The sequence below is a fragment of the Mus caroli genome, chromosome 16, assembly GCF_900094665.2.
Source record: "Mus caroli chromosome 16, CAROLI_EIJ_v1.1, whole genome shotgun sequence".
Classification (NCBI taxonomy): domain Eukaryota; kingdom Metazoa; phylum Chordata; class Mammalia; order Rodentia; family Muridae; genus Mus; species Mus caroli.
The window spans coordinates 69,309,219-69,329,973 of NC_034585.1; the positions used below are offsets into that span (position 1 = coordinate 69,309,219).

At 34.1% G+C, this 20,755-nt stretch overlaps 1 protein-coding gene across 17 annotated transcripts in view; it reads right to left on the bottom strand.

Annotated features, from left to right (window-relative positions):
- Positions 1–20,755, bottom strand: part of Robo2 (roundabout guidance receptor 2) — a 1,509,792-nt gene that overhangs the window by 95,109 nt on the left and 1,393,928 nt on the right. For all 17 annotated transcript variants that reach the window (XM_021184410.2, XM_029470220.1, XM_029470218.1 and 14 more), the window contains 2 exons: positions 18,309–18,320; positions 2,204–2,328 (listed from right to left, as the gene is read on the bottom strand). In XM_021184410.2, the coding sequence (XP_021040069.1) occupies positions 2,204–2,328; positions 18,309–18,320 (137 nt within the window). The remainder of the gene's footprint in view (positions 1–2,203; positions 2,329–18,308; positions 18,321–20,755) is intronic.

A 20,755-nucleotide genomic window follows, 5' to 3' on the forward strand; every position in this document is an offset into this window, starting at 1 on the left:
ACTTTAATCCGGCAAATGATGTCCTACTTTAATTAGAAGCTCTTCTCTTTATTGCGACATGATGGATGTCCACTTTATGAGATTCAAGTGAGACACTATAAGCCCACTTTACATAAACATTACCATGCTATTAAATGCTGTCTAAAAGGAGCAATGTTTGCTAGCATGACAGGAATATAATTTCAAAATGCTATTGCCCCTCTCAGAAAGTCACATTACTCTATAATGCTAGGCATTTTCATATACTAGAAAGATAATTTGAGAACAAACTGAATCTCCTGTGGAATCCAAATATATTACAGTTATAAAACATCTGAAAGAGAAGGGTCTAAATTTTAAGGGCAATTGAAAATGATACAATAACTCAAAGTGCACACTTTCCTGCAATTAGCCATTAGAATACTAATTTACATTGCACTAATCCATCAGATGGCCTAATTCTCCCCGGGATCTCTTCCTCTACAAGGTAATGTCATTCCACTTTCTAAATGATTCGTTGACATGGAAGGTGGCATTTGATTGACTTTAACCCATCATCTATATTCCCAGGTTGTATGGCACAGGCAAAAGAAATGGATTACAAGTGAAGCCCAAGAACTCTGCAGAGCTCTCAAAGTGTTTGAACACCATGTTAGTCCTAATTGGCATTATCAGCATGTATTGAGGAATGTGGGTCATTAACTTCAGGGTTTGGTCTCTTTCCGCTGATGGACAGAGACAGATTGCCGTACAAGTTGAATACTGAAAGCAGGAAGACTGAACTTTTGTGATAATATCTATATTCATTGGAGGAAAATTGACAGTCTGTTCAGAATTTCACTACTATTCTTAATCTCTCATGCTCTCAACTCCCCTAGAGGAGATAATGGTGAAAGAAATAATATTATATCTAACACTGTAAGCAAACCAACACACATAACATCAAACATTATGTATTATTATGTATTAATATCTTGGGAATATTATTTCACTTTGTCAGGCAATATGGAGTGATGCTTAAAATCTAATAATTACTATTCAATATCATCTATTATTATGTTAGATATCCTCTGTTCACAGAACTAGAGCATCAATGTTCATTTTAATTTGTATACTTTTAGAGCTATCTATACTATGGATATTATTTGTATATGCATGAATTTATCTTAACCAACAGCTATCTTTAACTATTGAAAAGACTTGATTCTTTTATACCATGTGTTATAATTCTATTTGAAATAAACCTTTTCAGTGAAGAGTCAAAAAAGTCCTGAGGAGAAATTCATCTCTTTCAAAGTCTTCAGAAGATGTGTCCATATCAACTCTTCACATTTAGATAACTTCTCTTATCCACACCCTTCAAAAAAAATCACCAGAAGTTGGAGTGGCAAGTAACTATTTGAGAAAGAAGACTGAGTGCTTCTCTTTTGAGAAATGAATGCCTTCTTGAGTTATTTATAGAACCTTCAGAATGAACAGACAGCTCATTTTAAGAGGGATGTTGAGACATGTTCTTAGTCTAGGTTTCTTAACGTCTCATCTGCTTCAAGCTGGAAATTTGTATTGGCTCAACCTAGAAGCTAAGCACTTGAGAAAATTAATGTGTCCAGTTGAGTTTTCCAAAAGACTTTGAGAAATGATTTTGCCCAGAAGGATCACAGCAAAAACAAGATAGTTGTTTCCTGTGTAAAATGTGTTGTTTCCTGTCTAATTTTATTATGAAGAAATCCAGAGGGGGGAAAAAAGGAAGAATGGAATTCCACCATTATTAAATGAATGTGTGCTTAAGTTTGTTCTCTTTTTATACTGCCCAGGCAGAGGGTTGAAATTATATTCTACGGCAACTAATACTGAAGTTTTAAAATGCTGTTTGATCTCTTTTATACTAAGAAATATTCTAGTTATTTTATATGTGAGACTTCATTTAATCATACTATGCCACTAGATGCAAGAAAGCAACATGGCCATTGCTGTCAGAAATTTTCAATATCTTTGTTAATTGGGGTTTGAACTATTTTATTTTTATTTTATGTTAGATACAGAATTTTAAAAAACCCATTAAATAAAGAATCTGTGTTGGAACACTTGACATCCAGTTATTTTACAATCATTTCTTTCTCAGAAATAACACACAGTGAGCATTGATAGAAGCAGAAGACAGGTACTGCGGGTCATTGAGGGAGAAGTTCAGAGATGTCAGAAAAGCAGTCATGACCCCACTCACCTGGCTGCCTTCTTTCTGCCAAAATACAGCTGGCTGTGGGTTTCCTTTAGTTTCACAGGGGAATGTCACTGTCCGGCCTTGAGCAACGATCTGATCTCTTGGCCTAACCACAAACTGTGGAGGAGCTAGAATTTGAAAGGAAAAGGCAGAGTAAACATCAACCTTTGACAACAATGAAAAAGATATCAACGAGAAAATCTGGCCCTCGGTGGCTGGCCCAGCATTGGAGCCAGAGCAAGGCTAGGTCACCTTACTTACTTTAGTGGATTTCTCACAATACAAAGGAAAAGAAAGAACAAATTCTCCAAGATACAGGAAGAAATGAGGTTATTAGCAGACATACTTGAAATACTGCGCATTAGCATCCTGTGTCTTAGCACTTGCTTAGTAAAATAGATGTCTCATAATTCTAAAATTCATCAGACAACATGTCACTGCCAATTTGGCACTATGTTTTGAATAGGTCACCATGAAAGACTCCAGTATCATAAGCAACTATCTTCTTCCTCAAAAGTCAATGTATTTGCATGCACAAAGTTCTTTACAATGTTTTCAGGATATTTATGAGATCCTGAAGTCACAATAAAGTTTAAATTTTATCCTCATTTTTATCAAACATCTGAATATTCAAGGCTTGATGCATCCCAAACACAGGAGAGAGGAAAACTACATACAAAGGTTACTAAGAATATAAACACATGAATTGAAGCAGTTTATTCCTGCTGAATAACTTTATTTCAGTAAGCAGTAAACAGACAATTAGTACATTCTATTGGGCACTATAATGTTGGAAATGTGGAGCTCAGGAGGTTCACAGACTTGTGAAAAAGTAAACTTAAAACATAATAATGGTAACCCTAAAACATAAGAATGACGATATAAACAAAACACACCCAACAATCATGACGAATGTGGTGAGTTCAGAGAGGGCCTTTCAAAACACCACAGAAGACCACTGCAGTTATCCTGCACGTAGCATATGGGATGAGAATTAAGAGGGAAAATCTCCTGTATGCTGGTAGCTTTGAAAATTCTCTGGATGGGAGGAGAGGCCCTTGGTCCTGTGAAGGCTCTATGCCCCAGTGTAGGGGAATGCTAAGGCCAGGAAGTAGGAGTGGGTGGATTGGTGAGCAGTGGGGAAGGGTAGAGGGTAGGGGATTTCAGGGGGGAAACTAGGAAAGGGGATAACATTTAAAATGTAAATAAAAAAATATCTAATTAAAAAAGAAAAGAAAGAAAATGCTTTGGCTAGGAAATGAGTGTTACAAGAATTTTGAGTAAAGAGCATCATTTGGACAGTGGGATGGTAACACTTTCCACATCTGGTGCTCATTGAAGGCTTTATATGAAAGAGCACATCTACTACAATGTTGTGAGGTGGGGAAGAAGAGGGTTAAAATCATTAACAGGGTGGGGATAAAGGATCAGGCCAACTGCCAACCCTACTGTGGTTATCCCTAATCTGAATGACAGCTGCAAAGTAAACTTTCCAGAGGCTTTAACTTTAGGAGGAAGATGGAAGACACAGAGAAAGATTTATTCAGTAAAGAAAGGCATGAGGTTAGGAGACTAGTAGGAAGGTGTGGGTAAAGATGATGGTCCCAAGGAAGAGTGACTCTGTTAGAAATGGAAAGAGATGGAAATAAAATCCTAATGATGCTCACAATGAGAGGGGGCTCTAAAGATTGGAAAGTGAGAAGCCCTAGAAGATATCCAGGCAGTTCCACAAGGACATCTTCACACCACGCACTTCCAAGGAAAATATTCTCCTATCCCGTGACTACTAGAATAGCTCTATCTATTTTAAAGACGTTATTTAGGTAAGAAACTTAAAACCGATAAAACAGTTTCAAACCAGCTCTAATTTGTAGAACTCAGTGCAGAGAGAACATAATCATAAAAAGTGGACACTGAAGAATTTTTAACAAAATGTAATGTCCAGTAAGGGCAGTAACATACAGCCAAGTCCACATCTTAACCCAAATTCTACCATTGTATAAAGAGCATAATTTTCTCAAACATAAGCCTATTTTTTTCTTTTTCTTTTTGGACACCAGTCTGATCGCAAACTCAGAGATCCAACCATTTTTGCTTCCTGGGTGCTAGGATTAATGGTGTGTGTAACACTGCCTGTCTTCAGAAGTCCATTTTTTCAGGAGACATGAAAATGTGATGTTTACCACAAAAAACATTAACATTGTTCTGTATTATTTATGCTTTGTCATTTTTCTATAATTGAGATGTATTTTAATAAATATGTAAGAATCAGTGTAAAAGTATTTTGCCTCTGTCAACTCAAGAAGAAAAAATTAATAGTGTCAACAAGCATATTACCTTCATGAGAAGTGTTGTAATTTAGCGGGCACTTTCTCTTCAAAATGCAAAAACTCACTTAATCAAAGCCATTAATGTAGCATTCAAACTCGGACTGAGCACTTTAGGTTGTGTGAACTTTCTTGATAAGAGAAAGACTATAAGTTGTCCCAAATAAATACTAGTAGAATTTTCAAATGTAAGCGATCTAACCAGTACTGCTTTATTTAATTTTTCATCATAATAACAACACAAAATATGACAAAGTTACCAAATAAGAATGTGTAAAAGCATATTATAATCCATGACTTAATTATTTTGATAAAATTACTGCATGGACTCGAGGTATTTCTTTAGATTTCTCAAAATCTGACTTCCCATTTTAAAAAATATCCCTTTTTAAAGATTTCTTTTATTTTATTTATGTATATATGTGTGTACTCCATAAATACTTGTGTATATACATTCAGATTTCCATAAAAGATACAGGCCAGAATAGGTTATCCAATTCCTACATCGACAGTTAAAGGCAGTTGTGAGGCACCAGAATTGGGTTTGGGGAAACAAATGTGATTTTTGGTGTTTGTTTGTTTGTTTGTTTGTTTTTTATTTCCTAAAATATTTTTATCTCCATATCTAAAATCTTCTTCCCAGATTCAAAATCGTAATTCCCCAAATAAGGATAAGAACATGACCATACCATACATTTATTTTCTTGAGACTAGGTGATTCACATTTTTATTCATTCTAATTATTTGACTAGCTACAAACTATAAGTCTCTCTGCTTAGTACAGAGATCGGAAAGAAAATAACATAATAGACTTGTATAATGCCCTTGACTTTAAATAGACATAAAAGTAAACGCAGCAGGACATGATTCATGAAGTAGTTGTTAGCATTTTGTTTGTTTGTTTGGAGTGAATCAGCACTGAAGGCAGAGAAATGTGGGATTACAACTTTCAGAGAGAAGGCTGTAAGAAGAAACAATGTCTGGAGCAGAGACGGAAAGAAAGGCCATCGGAGACTGCCCCACCCATATACAGTCACCAAACCCAGACACTATTGTAGATGCTGACAGGAGCCTGACACAGCTATCTCCAGTGACTCTCCCCCAGATCCTGACAAATAGAGAGATGGATGCTTGCAGCTGACTGAGCATGGTGTCCCCAATGAAGGAGTTAGAGAAATGACTGAAGAAGATGAAGAGGTTTGCAACCCCATAGGAAGAACAGCAATATTAACAAACCAGACCCCCCCCCCCCCAGAACTCCCAGGAACTAAACCACCAACCAAAGAATACACATCGAGAGTCCCATGGCTCCAGCCGCATATGTAGCACAGGATGGCCTTGTTGGACATCAATGGGAGGAAAGGCCCTTGGTCCTGTGAAGGCTTGAAGCCCCAGTATAAGGAGAGGAAGGTGGGAATGGGTTGGTGGGTGGGGGAACACCTTCATAGAAGCAGGGAGAGGGTGGAATGGAGGGGGTGAAGCGGGAAAGGGGATAAGATTTGAAATGTAAATAAAGAAAATATCCAATAAAAAATAAGATAAAAAAAAGGCTCAGGAGGACTCAGCATACTGCTCTGAATACAGATCGACCAGATAATTCGTGCTAAAGGTTTTTAACATATTGCTCTGGAAAAGATCTATTTACAAGAATATTTTTACAAGGAATGAATGTAATTCATTCATTTTACAAGGAATGAATGTAATTCCTGGAAGTAATGTGGCTGCGAATTGAAGACACTGAATAGAAAATCAGAGAGGCAAAGAGCTAGAGAAACTTAGCAAGTTGGAACAAAAAAAATCTAGTGGGAAATACATTGTATGGAGGTACTTAAAGGATACAGGCTATCGTGTGAAAAACTTAAAGATATCTCCGTACACTGCAGTTATTCCTGGTAGTGGAATAAAAAAATAAAAGAAAATAGTAATTTCCTGAATTCTAACTTTATAAAAGATGACTATCAAATGTTTTATTTACACTTTTTAAAACAAGCCTTGCACTAGATATTTACTCATAATGTATTTTTCTCCTGTCACTATAAATATGCTACAACTCTAATGAGTTTAATCACTTCTTGTTGCCGAATTTCAAGACCCATGGCTCCCAAAAGATCTGCCATTGTCTTAGCATTATCTGATCTTATAAAACACTGATGAGTTTAACAGAGCAAAATTCAAAGACCACTTGTGTCTTTGAAAATGCCTGACCTCATGTCAGCTGAAATCCAGACAACAGGAAAAATTAAAACAATCACTTTTTCCTGGGTAGACTCCCTGCCAAAGATCTATATTGCAATCTCTGTGAGGGAAGATTGGCTACAGAAATTTATTGGGGAGGGGGAGAGGCTAAAATGAAAAACGGCCCCAATAATTCTTCCGGGAACAATCCCATGTATCAGTATTTCTGCAAGGTGGTATTGAAAATGGTTTTAAAGAAGGGCTTGGGCATTGGGACCAATGGGAAGGAGCAGCCAAAGGAGGCATTCCATCAACAGAGCACAGAAGCACCAAGTGTGCTGTACACGAACGAGCTAGACTCCCGAGAGCGCTCGCATTAAATATAGGAAACAAAATTAGGCCCTCAAGATGGCAATTCAAAACCCACATTTAAACCCAAACCAAATTAGAAAGATTGACTTATAAACTCCAGATGAATTTGCTTATGAGAGAAATAGCAATTGTCCTATATCTTCTTAAGAAAACAAACTATAAAGTATGTATTTATAATCTGAAAAAACTAAAAATAAAAAAATATATATATTAGACAAACCTCTCATAACTACGATGTACTAGTCCACGTGCTCAATCTGCCCGATGATTATATCTTATCGCTATGTCTGAATAAAGAGATATGAAGATGTCCGGTGCCACAATTCAGTGTTTAATTAGAGCAGGTTAAAAAAAAATAGTTCTCCAAGAAAAGTACATTGCATGAAATCCAGAGATGTGCATTCTAATATCAAAAGGTCAGTTATGTTTGCAGGTCTCGGAGAGTTCAGCTGAAACTGTGTTTTGAGAATTTAAATAAAATGCACAGTAAATTAGATTTGATTCCTGCTAATTTATGCTTCGGTACTGCATTCAGTCCATGCTGGCTTCAATCAACGTCATGCTACAGCACTCGTATGCTAATGCCTGCTGGTGAGCTAGAGTGGGTGGAATGGAAATCAGAAGGCTGAGCATGAGTAAGAAGCACAGGCCATGCTCGAGGTGGGCTTCCAGACGAGGGGAGAGGGACCTAGAGGTTAATCACATCATGTTCAAGTTGTTGCTACAGGAAACTATGACTTTCTCTGGCAACCATTAACATGGAGAAAGCCAGGCAGCAGTTAGGTGCATTTCTATGGGATATGCAGTGGTTACAGTCACACTTAGCCAGACTCTTTGATTGTAAATTTGTACCTGAATTAATCATCTTTGGATTCTTTAATAAACATTTTGAACTTGCTAACTCAAGTAGAAATACTTTGTGTGTGTGTGTGTGTTATTTAATATATTTTGCTCATTAAATGCTAGTATATTCTGTAAGAATTTTTTAAAAGCAGCTTCTTCCACCATTTGATTTACTTCACCACAACTTCTTTAACACAATGGCAAAAAGACAATATTGGCTTGCTGACCCAGGGTCAAGGGCCATGTTAAACCATCCACAGGTATTAGTTCATTTCAAACATAGAAATTTACATGTCTCAAAAATGATGATTTTTATATAAATACCAGTAAGTTGAGCCTTTTGAAGAATGCTTCAATTATTACATTAAAGAAATGTTATCTTGGGGAATAAATTTGACATTTGGTTTATTTTAAATAAATATTGAGCTCTTAATTTAAAATGATTCACATCAGATAATAACTGATTAAACTCATAATCTCTCATCTCTAGTATGAACCAAAAGACTAGGAATTTAAGGTTATAATTTCTAGTATGGTAGACTATATGAAAGAGTATACAATGTTTCATGAGCAGTGTGTTCTTTGTCACTTGCCTGGTTGTGTTCTTGTTCTTGTGCTCCTCAAACCCTGACTTCTAGTACCCAATCTTGTTGACATGAGTGAACCTGAACAGACTTTGACCATGTACCTGCAATGGCTTCTTTCCAGTATGAGGGACATAGATTTATTCGTTCTGTTTTGTTTCTCTGTTGTTCCTCTATGTGTCTTGTTTCCTGAAATAAGCTGTAATATCTCTACAGGAAAAGACCTTTCTTTGCCTTAGAACATTTTTGAGTTGTGAAAGTTGAAATGGATGCCTAGAAGATATTTCAAACTACAACAAAGGAAATAGTCAACATTTTCCCACATTGTTATACTTAAAGCTTCTAAAACATTCTTCCCCCTGACTATAATAGTTTGGATAGACAGAAAGTCAGACAGGATATGTAGTTTCTTAAAAGGAAAATAACCCAGGCAATTCTGAAATTCCTTCATAGAATACTGTAGAAAATATTCTCTTTGCCAAAGTTCAAAGGACCACAAACAAATATCCATGATCTCAGAGGAACAAAAAGACATGCACAAAGACAGACATTATGTAGCATTCGAACCTGGAATTTCCTGAATTTCATTTAAGTTTGTACAACCAATGTAAACACTGAGAACTGACTTCATTACAGTAGAATAGATGCCAGGAACAAGACATGAATACTCATTTAATGATAAATGGATTCTAATTGATAAATGACTAGTTCTTCACCTCATTTAATTGTAGTTATTTTCAATGTTTGACAAGTAATTTCAAAATAACTTGTTCATATTGAATTTGAATACATAATGTCATAAAATATTTGACTTTAAAGCACATTAAGATACAATTTGTTTAAGAAGATGAAATTTATTTGTAATGGAAATTACACATTAAAGATACAGGATTATAATAATCATTTTTTAAAGCTTGAATAATTAGATATTATTTATTTTTATTATTTCCAGCAAATTAAATATGATCAAATTGGTAAATTGCATAACTTAACAATACTTTGTGTCCATGGCAACCATTATTCCAGAGGAAGAATACGGTTGATTTCTAAGCCAGTAACTCTCAGTAAATATTTTAAAAATCTTATTCCATATAAAATATCTATAACTTTACCTTTTCTTTCAACAAATATCTATTATCTCTATGTGCATTTTCAGTGTCAAATGCTTTTTAATATGGAAAGTACTACATGGGTCACTGCTCTCAGAAATGTGAAGTAATGACACAGTCAAGAGACTAGAATGACTATGGAGAAATGTTTCTGTACATGTTGGCATTTTATATATTACTCTTTACTAGAGTTGTTTGACAGATACACAATTACATCAGTTGTTGTATGACTAAAGGTGTGTTGCTGCCACACAGTACATCTTTAGAGTTTGGAATCACTTTTATAGAATGCACTGATTTTAAGAAAACTAATTTTGGAGGTGTGTGCAATACTTGAGATCTTTCATACTTATTGTCTATAACTTGAAATCTGATGCCTAGAACAAGGCATTGAAGTTGGCCAGTGATTTATTACCTAGTATGATCATAATATAAAAATGGTAACTTTTTAATTGCTACAGAGAACAACAGTGGATACAATTCTGAAAAGAGTGAAGGAAGAAGAGGGTTAATCTGGGGAAAGGAAGGCTGAGATTACTCCTCACACAGGCAATAACACCCACTGTGTATATATCTCATCCATTGGCACACTTGCTTTCTTTGTGGACAATGAATTGAAGAGTAGCATTCTAAGGAAAATTCTTCCTGTGGTCTTGATAAACTGAAGGATTGTGTGAGTGGAGTATGCCAATTTCAATGTTAATGGAATTTACTCTATTTAGAAAATCTCTGCAAATTTTGTAATGTTATTAAATATTTCTACATTACAATGAATATAATAATTAACTCAGAACTAAGACAGACATGCTTATGGAGAACTTTAAACTTTATTAGATTTCAGATTGCTGAAGCAGATTTACTCTCAATTAGGGGTTAGCAGAGGAGGTCATGGAAGTAAAGCAAATTATTCTGGGTTTTAATAGGCAAGTGTTACAGGACTGCTCATTATACAAAAGACAGAAATTGGAAACTCCTATGAAAAATATGTCAATAGTTTTTTAACAAATTACAATTTTAAATCTCATTTCCATGATGTTTTTTTCATTTTCAAATGGTTACATTAGCTTTTAAGAATATGTTGGTTTATTTTATTCATTAGCCTAAAATTTTTCCATGTAATATACATTTATCATATTATCACTCCTCTATTCATTTTCTTGATTAAGATCTTAGTAATAAAATATTGAAATTTTGCCCTTAAAGTCACTGATAATCTACAAGGAAAATAGTTAGATATTTCAAAAAAAAATAACTGTTTAGTAAGGATTGTTAACTGTAGAGACATTAACTGCAAAGACACGATGCCATCATTAAACCAACAAAAGAAGAAGAAATGGTGCTGGAAAGTAAATCCTAAATTGCCCCAAACTCTTAAATTGGGAAGAGTGTGTCTTCCTATGTAGAGAGGAAGGCACTGGAAGATTGGGAATGGGAAGGCAAAGCATAGCTTAAAGGTAATTCTTCAAGCAAATGGTGAGACCAGGCACGCATTTTCACTCACTTAACCTGTCAGCTTGCCAGAACTGTCTCGTCAGCAATCTAGCTACACTACGAGGTCTGCTCATGTCCCATTATCTCATTTTTTTTTTTTTGAGAAAGATTGCACAAGATGCCAATCAGCAAGAAGCAAAAGCAAAAGAAAAAATGCAACCAAGGAACAAATGTCCTTATACTGAGGGGTTGCTTCGTTAACAGAATTTTAATATGCAATTGCAATGTTTCTTAATAACATTAATTACACGCTTAGGAAGGCACCATCCTAAGTCATTAGTGATTTCTTTTTGTTGCATTTTATCTACTACCAGCAGAATGAAAGATATGAGATTGGCCTGTTACTGTTACTGTTGCTTGATCTTTTTATGGCACTATTTAATACTGCATGCATAAACATTTTCCCAGCAAGTATTAACTACGTGTGTATGCATATGTTTGTATTAAGTAAGTATACCAACATTAGGCATGTACTTACAACGTGCTAAAAGCTATACTACTTCTCAAGATAGAAGAAAGATCACAACAGTACTTAGTACTAAGATATTTGTCTAGCAGATGAAAATAACATCAACAATAAATTTCAAAAATAATACTGACCAAGTGACTTTACAATATATTCAGAAATATGTAGCTCAAATTTTAATTGAATTTCTAGTCTGTATATTTAATGCATATAATCATGAAACAATTCCCTGAGTAACATAATATATTTAAATGAGTTACATAATAATTTAAATGTTACCTATAATACTTATGTCTTATGCACATTAAAGAATTGTTAAAGGCAATATCTTCTGACAACACTATGTTAAACTTTTTATATTTAGTGTTCTATAATGTTCCATAAAGGTTTATTCTTCCATTCCCTGATATTGCATAGAAGAAAAGAGGTTAATAATATGAGAATTGTACCATAATCCCAAACCTCATATTTTTTAAATATTATGCTCATCAATCGAGCACAGAAGAGAATCCATGTTGGATACCTTTCTGTCTCATGTCTGTCTTCTTTTGAGTCTTATTTTACAGAAATATCTTTCAATATTACAAAACTTAATTTTTGATTCTTTGAATGTGATCTGGATGCAAGTATGATACCTAGCAAATAAGTTATGACTGTGCAGAACACTAATCAAATGTTAGAAAACTTATTGAAAGAGTGAAATCTACAATTTTAAATGGATTTTAAATGGTCCACAAAATCTTTACTTCCTGGTGTTGTCTCTTTGCATATGTTATGATATACAACGTGTTTACAGAGTATGTTGTTAAAGTTTCTACTTAGTTGACATTAAGACCTTTATACTAATTAGGTGAACTTAAATGATCATATAAGATTTCTAAAGAAGGGCACTGGTTATAGTCTAGTAGCTATAGTAGTAGTTCACTCAGTAGGTGAACTCAGAGAAGTAAGATATAAAATGCATGTGGTAGTTTGAGTAAAAATGTCCCCATATGATAACAGGTATGAATGCTTGGTCCCCTTTTGGTGGAAATCTTGGGAAGGATTGGGAGGTGTGTCTTTGCTGGAGGATGCAATGAGGGTGGGATTTGACTTTTCAAAAGTTTCTCTGCCTTGTGCTTGTAGATCAGGATTTAAGCTCTCAACTACTGCTCCAGAACCTTGCTACTACTATGCTAACCGCCATATTATCCGGTCATATGCTGTAACCATCAGAAACTATGAACCGCAAATTAAATGCTTTCTTTTATAGTTCACCTTGGTCACAGTGTCTTACAATAGAACTAACAAAGTCACTAATACAACACAGAAAGGATTTGAGGTCTAGCCATTAAAGTATAGTGGACAGCTTCTAAAGTCTGCGATAGTGGTGGGCATCCAATAAAGACTATAGGGGTGTACTCCCCAAAGTTCTGAGGATATAAGTGTGGAAGGAGGTAGCCCCAATCCTCACGTGTTTTTGTTTAGAAGTTGTAGCTACAAAATTTCCTCATAAGAAATAGACGTCATTATAAATCATTAGATTTGTGGCATTTGTTTGTGTAGCAAGAGGAACCTCTCAAAGCTGAAGTACAGCTGTTTTATGAAGCAAGGAATATGAATGAAAGTGAATAGGGCTCTCATGAAAATGCACATATCTTGATAGATCTGCTATTTGTTAAGAGCTATGGAGATACTGTGGAGGAAATCAAATGGTTTTGATAGAATGTTTAGAAAAATTTCCAAGTAGAGATACTGAAAGACCCTGAAACAGCTTCCATTTTCAAAACAAGTAAGCCTTCCTCATCTGCATTTAACTAAATAAGCAACCAGCCAAAGATCAAACCAGGATTTAAGTAAATTAGATCCGTATGTCAACTAATTATCCATTTAAATAATGACAAAAGGAAGATCATAATAAACGAAAAATAATAAACTCAGAACCTCTAAATTTTACTCAAAGAAACAAACAAAATAACCATATTTTTGAAAGTTTCCTATTTTCTAAATGAGACAGTGCCCGAAATGATTCTCCCTAAAGATTTATGCCCACCAAAGTTATAAGAAATAAATAAATTGGCCAAGACCAAGAAATAGATGATTAAAGTTGAAGTTTAACAACAAAATGAGGAAAATTGAAAACAAAACAAAGAAGTCAAGCATATTTAAGTAATAAAAAGTACTTTGTAATCAGAATTGAAAAAGGAAGGTTTTCACTTATTAAACACATATCAAAATGTGTTATATAACTGATGCCTCTAATATTGTTGGGGAGAAGATGATAAAGAGGGGATGTTGACAAGGACAAGCCAGCATAACTGGTATATTTGAGGGAGTGAACAAAAATATTAGAGAATTAAATATTTTCATATAAAGTTAATAAACCACAAATTAAGGAATTTTATTATGTCTCAGAAAGATTAGACACCAGATGATCAACACTGAAGGCTGACAAATCAAAATCACAGGAAGAAAGATCAAGAACAATCTTATAGTATAATAAAACAAGTGGGAAAATTATACGATAAGCTTCATAATTCAGTAAACTACCATTCATTATAAAAGCTTAAAAGGACCTCTCGCCCACTTTCTGAGAATTGTGGATGAAGGTGTTATGTAATAATTTCAAAAGCAATTTGTTCTTGTTTGGCAATTTACATAGTGTGACTTACTCAGCTGAAGTCATTTCAGTGTTAGAAATAATACATGATTGCATTGCTTCCTTAAAATTACTCTCTGCAAAGATACGTTTCTCATGATGAAAACACTATTGAAATTTATAAGACACAAACAATACTTTTTACGTAAGCTATCAATATTAAAAAAAAGTGAAAAGAGCGGGCTTCAATAATAGTTAATTAAAAAGAAAAACACTGCCAATAAGAACACATAGCTTTTTAGTGCTATGTACAGAAAACATAGCACTTGCAAGTAAGAGATGACCACCTTAGGTCATCTGAGTAACGGCTCTTCTGAGGGAGACGGGAGGCTGAGAATCAAAGCATAGAGCTTGCAAAACACACTCAAGACATCTTTAGGAGATATTTCAAGTGGAAGTGTAAGACCTATGAGCTTCCTAATTTTAAAAGTAATTGAAATATTATATTATTAATAATGAAATATTATTAATAGCATATTAAGTGATGTGCAAACACTAAATTCCAAGCTTGACTGGAACATGAAAGGATTGGAAATATTTGACATCTTAGTCTCTAAATCATGTATGTGTTGTAATTATCTCCAAATAGATTTTTTTTCATCTTTTGATTGTTTGTTAAATTCAAGAATAAAATTATTTGGTCATACAATAATTAAATTCTACTCTAACATATAAGCAGAACTAGCTAATGTGTGGATAAGTCCATAAGGATTTTTGTTTAAAATGGAGCCTTTTTTTTTCATTCTTCTTTAAAAGTTATGTGTGTGTGTGTGTGTGTGTGTGTTGTTTTCTTGCATGTATGGTACTTCTTCAAGTATGTACAGTGACCATGGATGCCAGGAATGGATGTGGAATCAGCATGAATTGCAATTACAGATGGTTGTGAGTCGCCATGTGTATGCTGCAAGAGCAGCAAGTGCTCTGAACTACTCAGACAATTCTCAAGCACTGTTTCTTTAAAATTAAATCATTTAATATGGGTGTTCTGCGCAATAACATGTAATTCTCAATTACTTATAAATAGTTGCATTAACACATTCTATCAAAATGTTGCAAACTGTGTGTGTGTGTGTGTGTGTGTGTGTGTGACTAAATTGGTAAATGATTAAAGATTTCTGTGAAGTTATATAGGGTGTTGGTTATTCATGATTTCCAAAAGTTTCACCTGATCCACTCAGCTTTTCCTCTCTATAACTGAGGCAATCAGCAGCTAGCATATGGTACATAAGACACAAAACGGAAGAGAGCTCAACTTCACAGGCGAGGCAGCTGGTAGATTTGACAGTTCTTTTCCAAATTGCTCATCGTGTTTTGAATTATTGCTAAGAAAAAAAATGTGTTGCCCATCTCCAAAATAGATGTTCATTTTTATTTTTATGCTGGAGAAAGACTTCTAATGGGAAAATAAACCAGATGGTTATAGGAAAGGAGGTAGGTTTCCTATTGAGATCATTTTCATATTGTCAGAAGACATTTCCAAGTAAACAAATAAATACTTCACTATTCATAGCCAGCTTCGCCCTCAGATGCACTTTTGCTCTCATTATGTGTCTTGCCTTTGGAACAGTGTCAAAAATAAGGCAGAATGGTTTGGTGAATTCATTATCAAAGAAACATTGATCTAGATTTTGTGCTAACCCCAGATATAACAGATAAGAGGACTCATTCTGAGACGCTGGTGACATTCCAAACGACTAAGTGTAATATGGTAAATCTTTTTCTCCAGTGAGAAGGGTGCAATTGATGACATTCAAAATTTCCTACAACCAAAATCTAATCAAACTTATATAGAATCTCAAAATGCAGCAACGCATGCGTACAATCCACTTGTGATTGGCATGGTGAGATAATCTTGTTGTCACTTTAAACTCAATTGGATCTCCTAAGTCATCTTTGGACAGATTCTCACTTTTAAGTTCTCAATGATTCCAAATTGGGCTTCTCTGAAGCACACAAAGACACTTCATGTGGAGTAACAGAGTGACTGTTTTCTGAAGTCTTACATGTGTCTGAATTTGAATTTGATTCATACTTTCCTTTAAAATCCTTTATTAGAAGAATCCAGGCACCTTTCTCTAGACTATGTGTTTATTTGAAAATATATTCCCCTATTTGTATTAGAATCAGAACATAATTTTCTCCTCTCTGTATGATGTTTGTTTTAGAATACTCTTTATGCAATCTCTAAGATCCTCAAAGTTGTAAAATACTTGTGTTGGACTCCATTAACACATTTGAATAATAATGAGTTTTCAATGATGCATGTAATTCATTATTTCAGTTGTTGTGTGCCTTTTAGCATTATTCTAAAAGTTTAAATGTCTATGTTTAATATATTGAAAGCCATTGTAAGAGCTAATGCAGTGTCGTGGCAGTCTAATCTCACCACTGTGAGCCTTTTCTTTACTAATCCAATGAAAGTGTATCTAACTTTCAATTTCCCAAGTTCATAGCAGTTGTCACATTTGAAGTATAGCTCTTCATACTTCTGAGCACTGTCGTAAGTCACTCAAGACAGATTTATGAAATGACAGACTTTCTCAGATAAAGTATAATGTGTCAAAAAGCTATTCTTTATTTCCAGTCCAATGGGAATTTAAGAAATTGTTTCCAACAAGGATAAATTTGGAAATAACTTATGAAACTCACTGTAGGTGACAGCTACAACTTAGAACAAGGAACGTGCTATGATGTTTTAACCAATGCTTGTTTTTTCTTTGTTTAAAAGTGGCAAATGGATTAGAGATTTTAACGTTTTTGTATTCTGAGAACTTGTCAAATCACTTTAGTTGAGGCCATTTGTATGAGCATATTATTTCTAGCTACCAAAATCTGTAAGTGAATCTATTTTCTGTTCACTTGAAAACTGCCTGTTTCAGTTACAATGTCTGAATCATTCTTTCTGTAATTATGTCCACTGACAAATGGTTTTATCTATTTTAACATTGAAAATCAGGACCAAAGATTACTGTACCTTAGATTTTATAATCTTTTGTATGTGTGTGTGTGTGTGGACTTTATGCATACTTATCTTAGCTAATACATTTTACTATGGTAAGTTTCAATAATAACTTTAGTTTTTGATACATTAATAGCTCAGTCTACCTAGTTCAGAGATGCTGAGAAAGGAAATCTAATGAAATGGTCACCTAACAGCATCAGTTCTAGAATGGTCAGAAAGGAACATCAACTCTAGAATGGTGCTAGAGTACAGTATTGGATCTAGACTGCTCAGATAACAGATTATCAGGTCCAGAATGGTGTTTGAGCACAGCCTAGTTCTAGAATGGCCAGGTAATACAGTACTGTCTACAGAATGGTCATGTAGAATAACAGCTCTCTTTTTCTTTTCTATGCCATCTTAGTCTTCCTCATTCTGTTATTATTTTAAAATCATCTTCAATTGTAACATAATTATTATTAAAATGTAGTTATTACTAAAACATTTATAAAGAGTTAGCACTTAGATTTCTGCAAGCACATGCTATTCAGTTTTGCAAAGCCAAAGCAATAATGGGATATTAAGCCACAAACAATAACTGCTCATGCCAAAGAACACAGATCTTCCCAATCTTCCCACACTAATGTTAAGAATCCACTTTACAATGACATACAGCAAAGTCCTATTAAATTTGTCTACGTAGAAATGCAAATGAGCAGGCACAGAGAGAGATAACCTTGAAGGATGAGGAGTCTGATTGGCTTAAAATGAAGTAAGTAAAAAAGAAATAAACAACTCCATTTTCATGTATCGTCTTCTTTTTTTCAGGAATATCAAACATAGGTCATAGGTATTACCTTGTACATATAATAAAAAATTGTAGTGTCATAACTCCCTCCTTAGGAAGAGTTAAGAGTTTTCAACATACGAATAAAATATGTTATTCTGTCTGAAAACTGACACTAACTCATTCCTGTGTTGAGTCAAAAATGGTTTACTAAAGCGACCGAAAAGCCAGGAGCAATGGTTGTAGCAGATAGTCCCTCATGAAGCATTTTAACATGGGCGAATAAATATTCTTAATTATGACAAAAGCTACTATGCATGATTTATGAAGCACTGTGCAAAGCCATGCCAAATGGATAGAAGGATGGCTACTTACCAACAGGGCGAACTGTAGACATTACAATGGTGTGGTGAGAACATAAAAAAGAAATTAAAAAAAAAGAAAGAAAATTATCAGAATGCATGATGTGTAATGTTACATTTAAGTATGGACAATAGAGTGACATCTATTCTCATAATTCAGTTATGAACAAGGTTCCTAAGACTGATAAAACTGAAAGACATAAACCTAATTTTAAGGAAAAGGTTATTATTAGTTTTTAACCACAGGACTAACTATGAGAACTTAAATAAATCTAGTTTAGATTTATCATCATCATCATTTACTTTAGGTACTATTTCAAAGACTTCAAATTAAGGAGTCAAATGCTACCCTGAAGTTAAGAACAGAATAATAAAAGTATTCAAGCCAACATTTAGCAAACATCATTTTGAAATTATAAGGTCTCACTGCCTGAACTAAATAACAATTGGATTTCAAGCATTGCTTCTCAGAACCATTTCAAAAACTATAGACAACTACTTGATACAATTTTTTGTAGGCAATAATTTAGGACCCATTTGCATTCCATCCATAGAATGTACCAAATGTACCAAATAGGTTGAGGAATGCCATTGAATCCCAACTAGCTCCCTGACTGCTGCTGATGCTATTTTTATTTTTTTTATTTTTTTGGCACAGGTAATGAAGCAGTGACTGATATGTTGATTCTTATTGAGCATGGCTTCAAACTGATGCTTCAGCTAATACATCCTTTTTTTTTTTTGTGGTGTGATACTATTACTTTGAATTACTAACATCCATAGTAATAGGCTGCCCTTTCTCTCAATGACTGAAATTAAGAGAGACATACAAAGGTTAATATTTTCTTCTCAATATTTTTAAATCAGTGTGAATAAACAACCATTCCATATAAAAGCAATAAGTACGCATTAGAAATCATATGATCCTTGTATACAAAAGAAAAATATATTTAAAAGATTTAACTATATAAAGTATATAATTAAAATAGAAATGTTTCCACCTAATAGGCCATTGAACCATGTTCCAGCTTATATAACCCTAGGGAAAAATAGTGTATTTCTAGTGTAAATAAATCTTGTTGATGTCAGTTTAATCAACATGTCCATCATAATTCTGTATTTGTGCAATCCCTAAAAAATAGTATATTTAGATATATATGAGATGTAACTCTTATGACTAGCACTATTTACAATTAGGAAATATAATTTGGACACTCTGCAGACACTGGCATGCATATATATATGTTCTATGGTATGTTTGTTGTAGGAAAGCATTGAGAAGGGGCCTAATGAGCCATCAGACTAATAACCAAGTATAGTAACAACATAAAACAGATATCATGATTCCTTTCTTTACCCTCAATAATAATTTCTCTTAGTTATGTCAATATCCTGTAGGAGTAGGAAATCAATTTTGGAATTCATGCTAATTTAACTACAAAATAGAATTGTTTTTCAAATATATTTTCCTAAGAAATATTGTTTTCTAAGATTGTGATATGAAGGAAAAAGAAGAATCTATGGTAAGGAATCACGCTAAAACAAATAATATATTTTACATGAACTTTAGATTAATTTTGAAAATTTTTACTTTACTACCTTGGGAAATTCTTCTTCTTTTTTTTTTAACTTGTTTTTGCATTTTTCTTTTTTTCTGTTTTTTTTCCCTTTTTTTATTAGATATTTTCTTTATTTACATTACAAATGTTATCACCTTTCCTAGTTTCCCCTCTGAAAATCCCTTATCCTCTCCCTCCTCCCCTTGCGGTGGAACTTGTGGCTCTAGCTGTATATGTAGCAGAGGATGGACTAGTTGGTCATCAATAGGAGGAGAGGCCCTTGGGAAATGTCTTCTAGTGATATACTTTTCCCAGCAAGTGAATGAAGAAACTGAAAAATGAGGAAAATTCAAAAACACACTGTAGGATCCAGAATATGGCAAGAAAACCTGAAAAATGAGGAAAACTCTTGCATAAATGAAGCTGCTGTTTTAACATCACATCCAAGACCACTTACAAATTACTTAAGTTCTTTGATTTGATTATTACAAATTAAAGTTCTTTTATTGTTTTTTTTTTTAATTTTGTTTGTCAAGGCAGCTAATGGGTCTACTTTAAGCTAAATTTCATCTGATAACCATGTTCGTTACCATAGTTTTTAAATTAATCAGTCAAACAAACAAAAACCTGAAAAGACTTTTGTTTCAAGTGTTGATTATAAAACTACTTGAAGCTTCCCCTATTGGTGAACATTCATATATTGACATAATATCTGTTTAACCATCACAGTAAAACTACATGCCCTTGTTCTATAGCAACAGTTCATTGTGACAATCAGCAGGTGAGTGTTTTCAAAATCAGCAAATTAAACTCAACTGCATTCCAGCATTAAATGGATTAAAATGGACAGGGCCTCTTAGGTCAGTTGACCTCATTCTAATAAAGCAATCCAGTGAGAGGT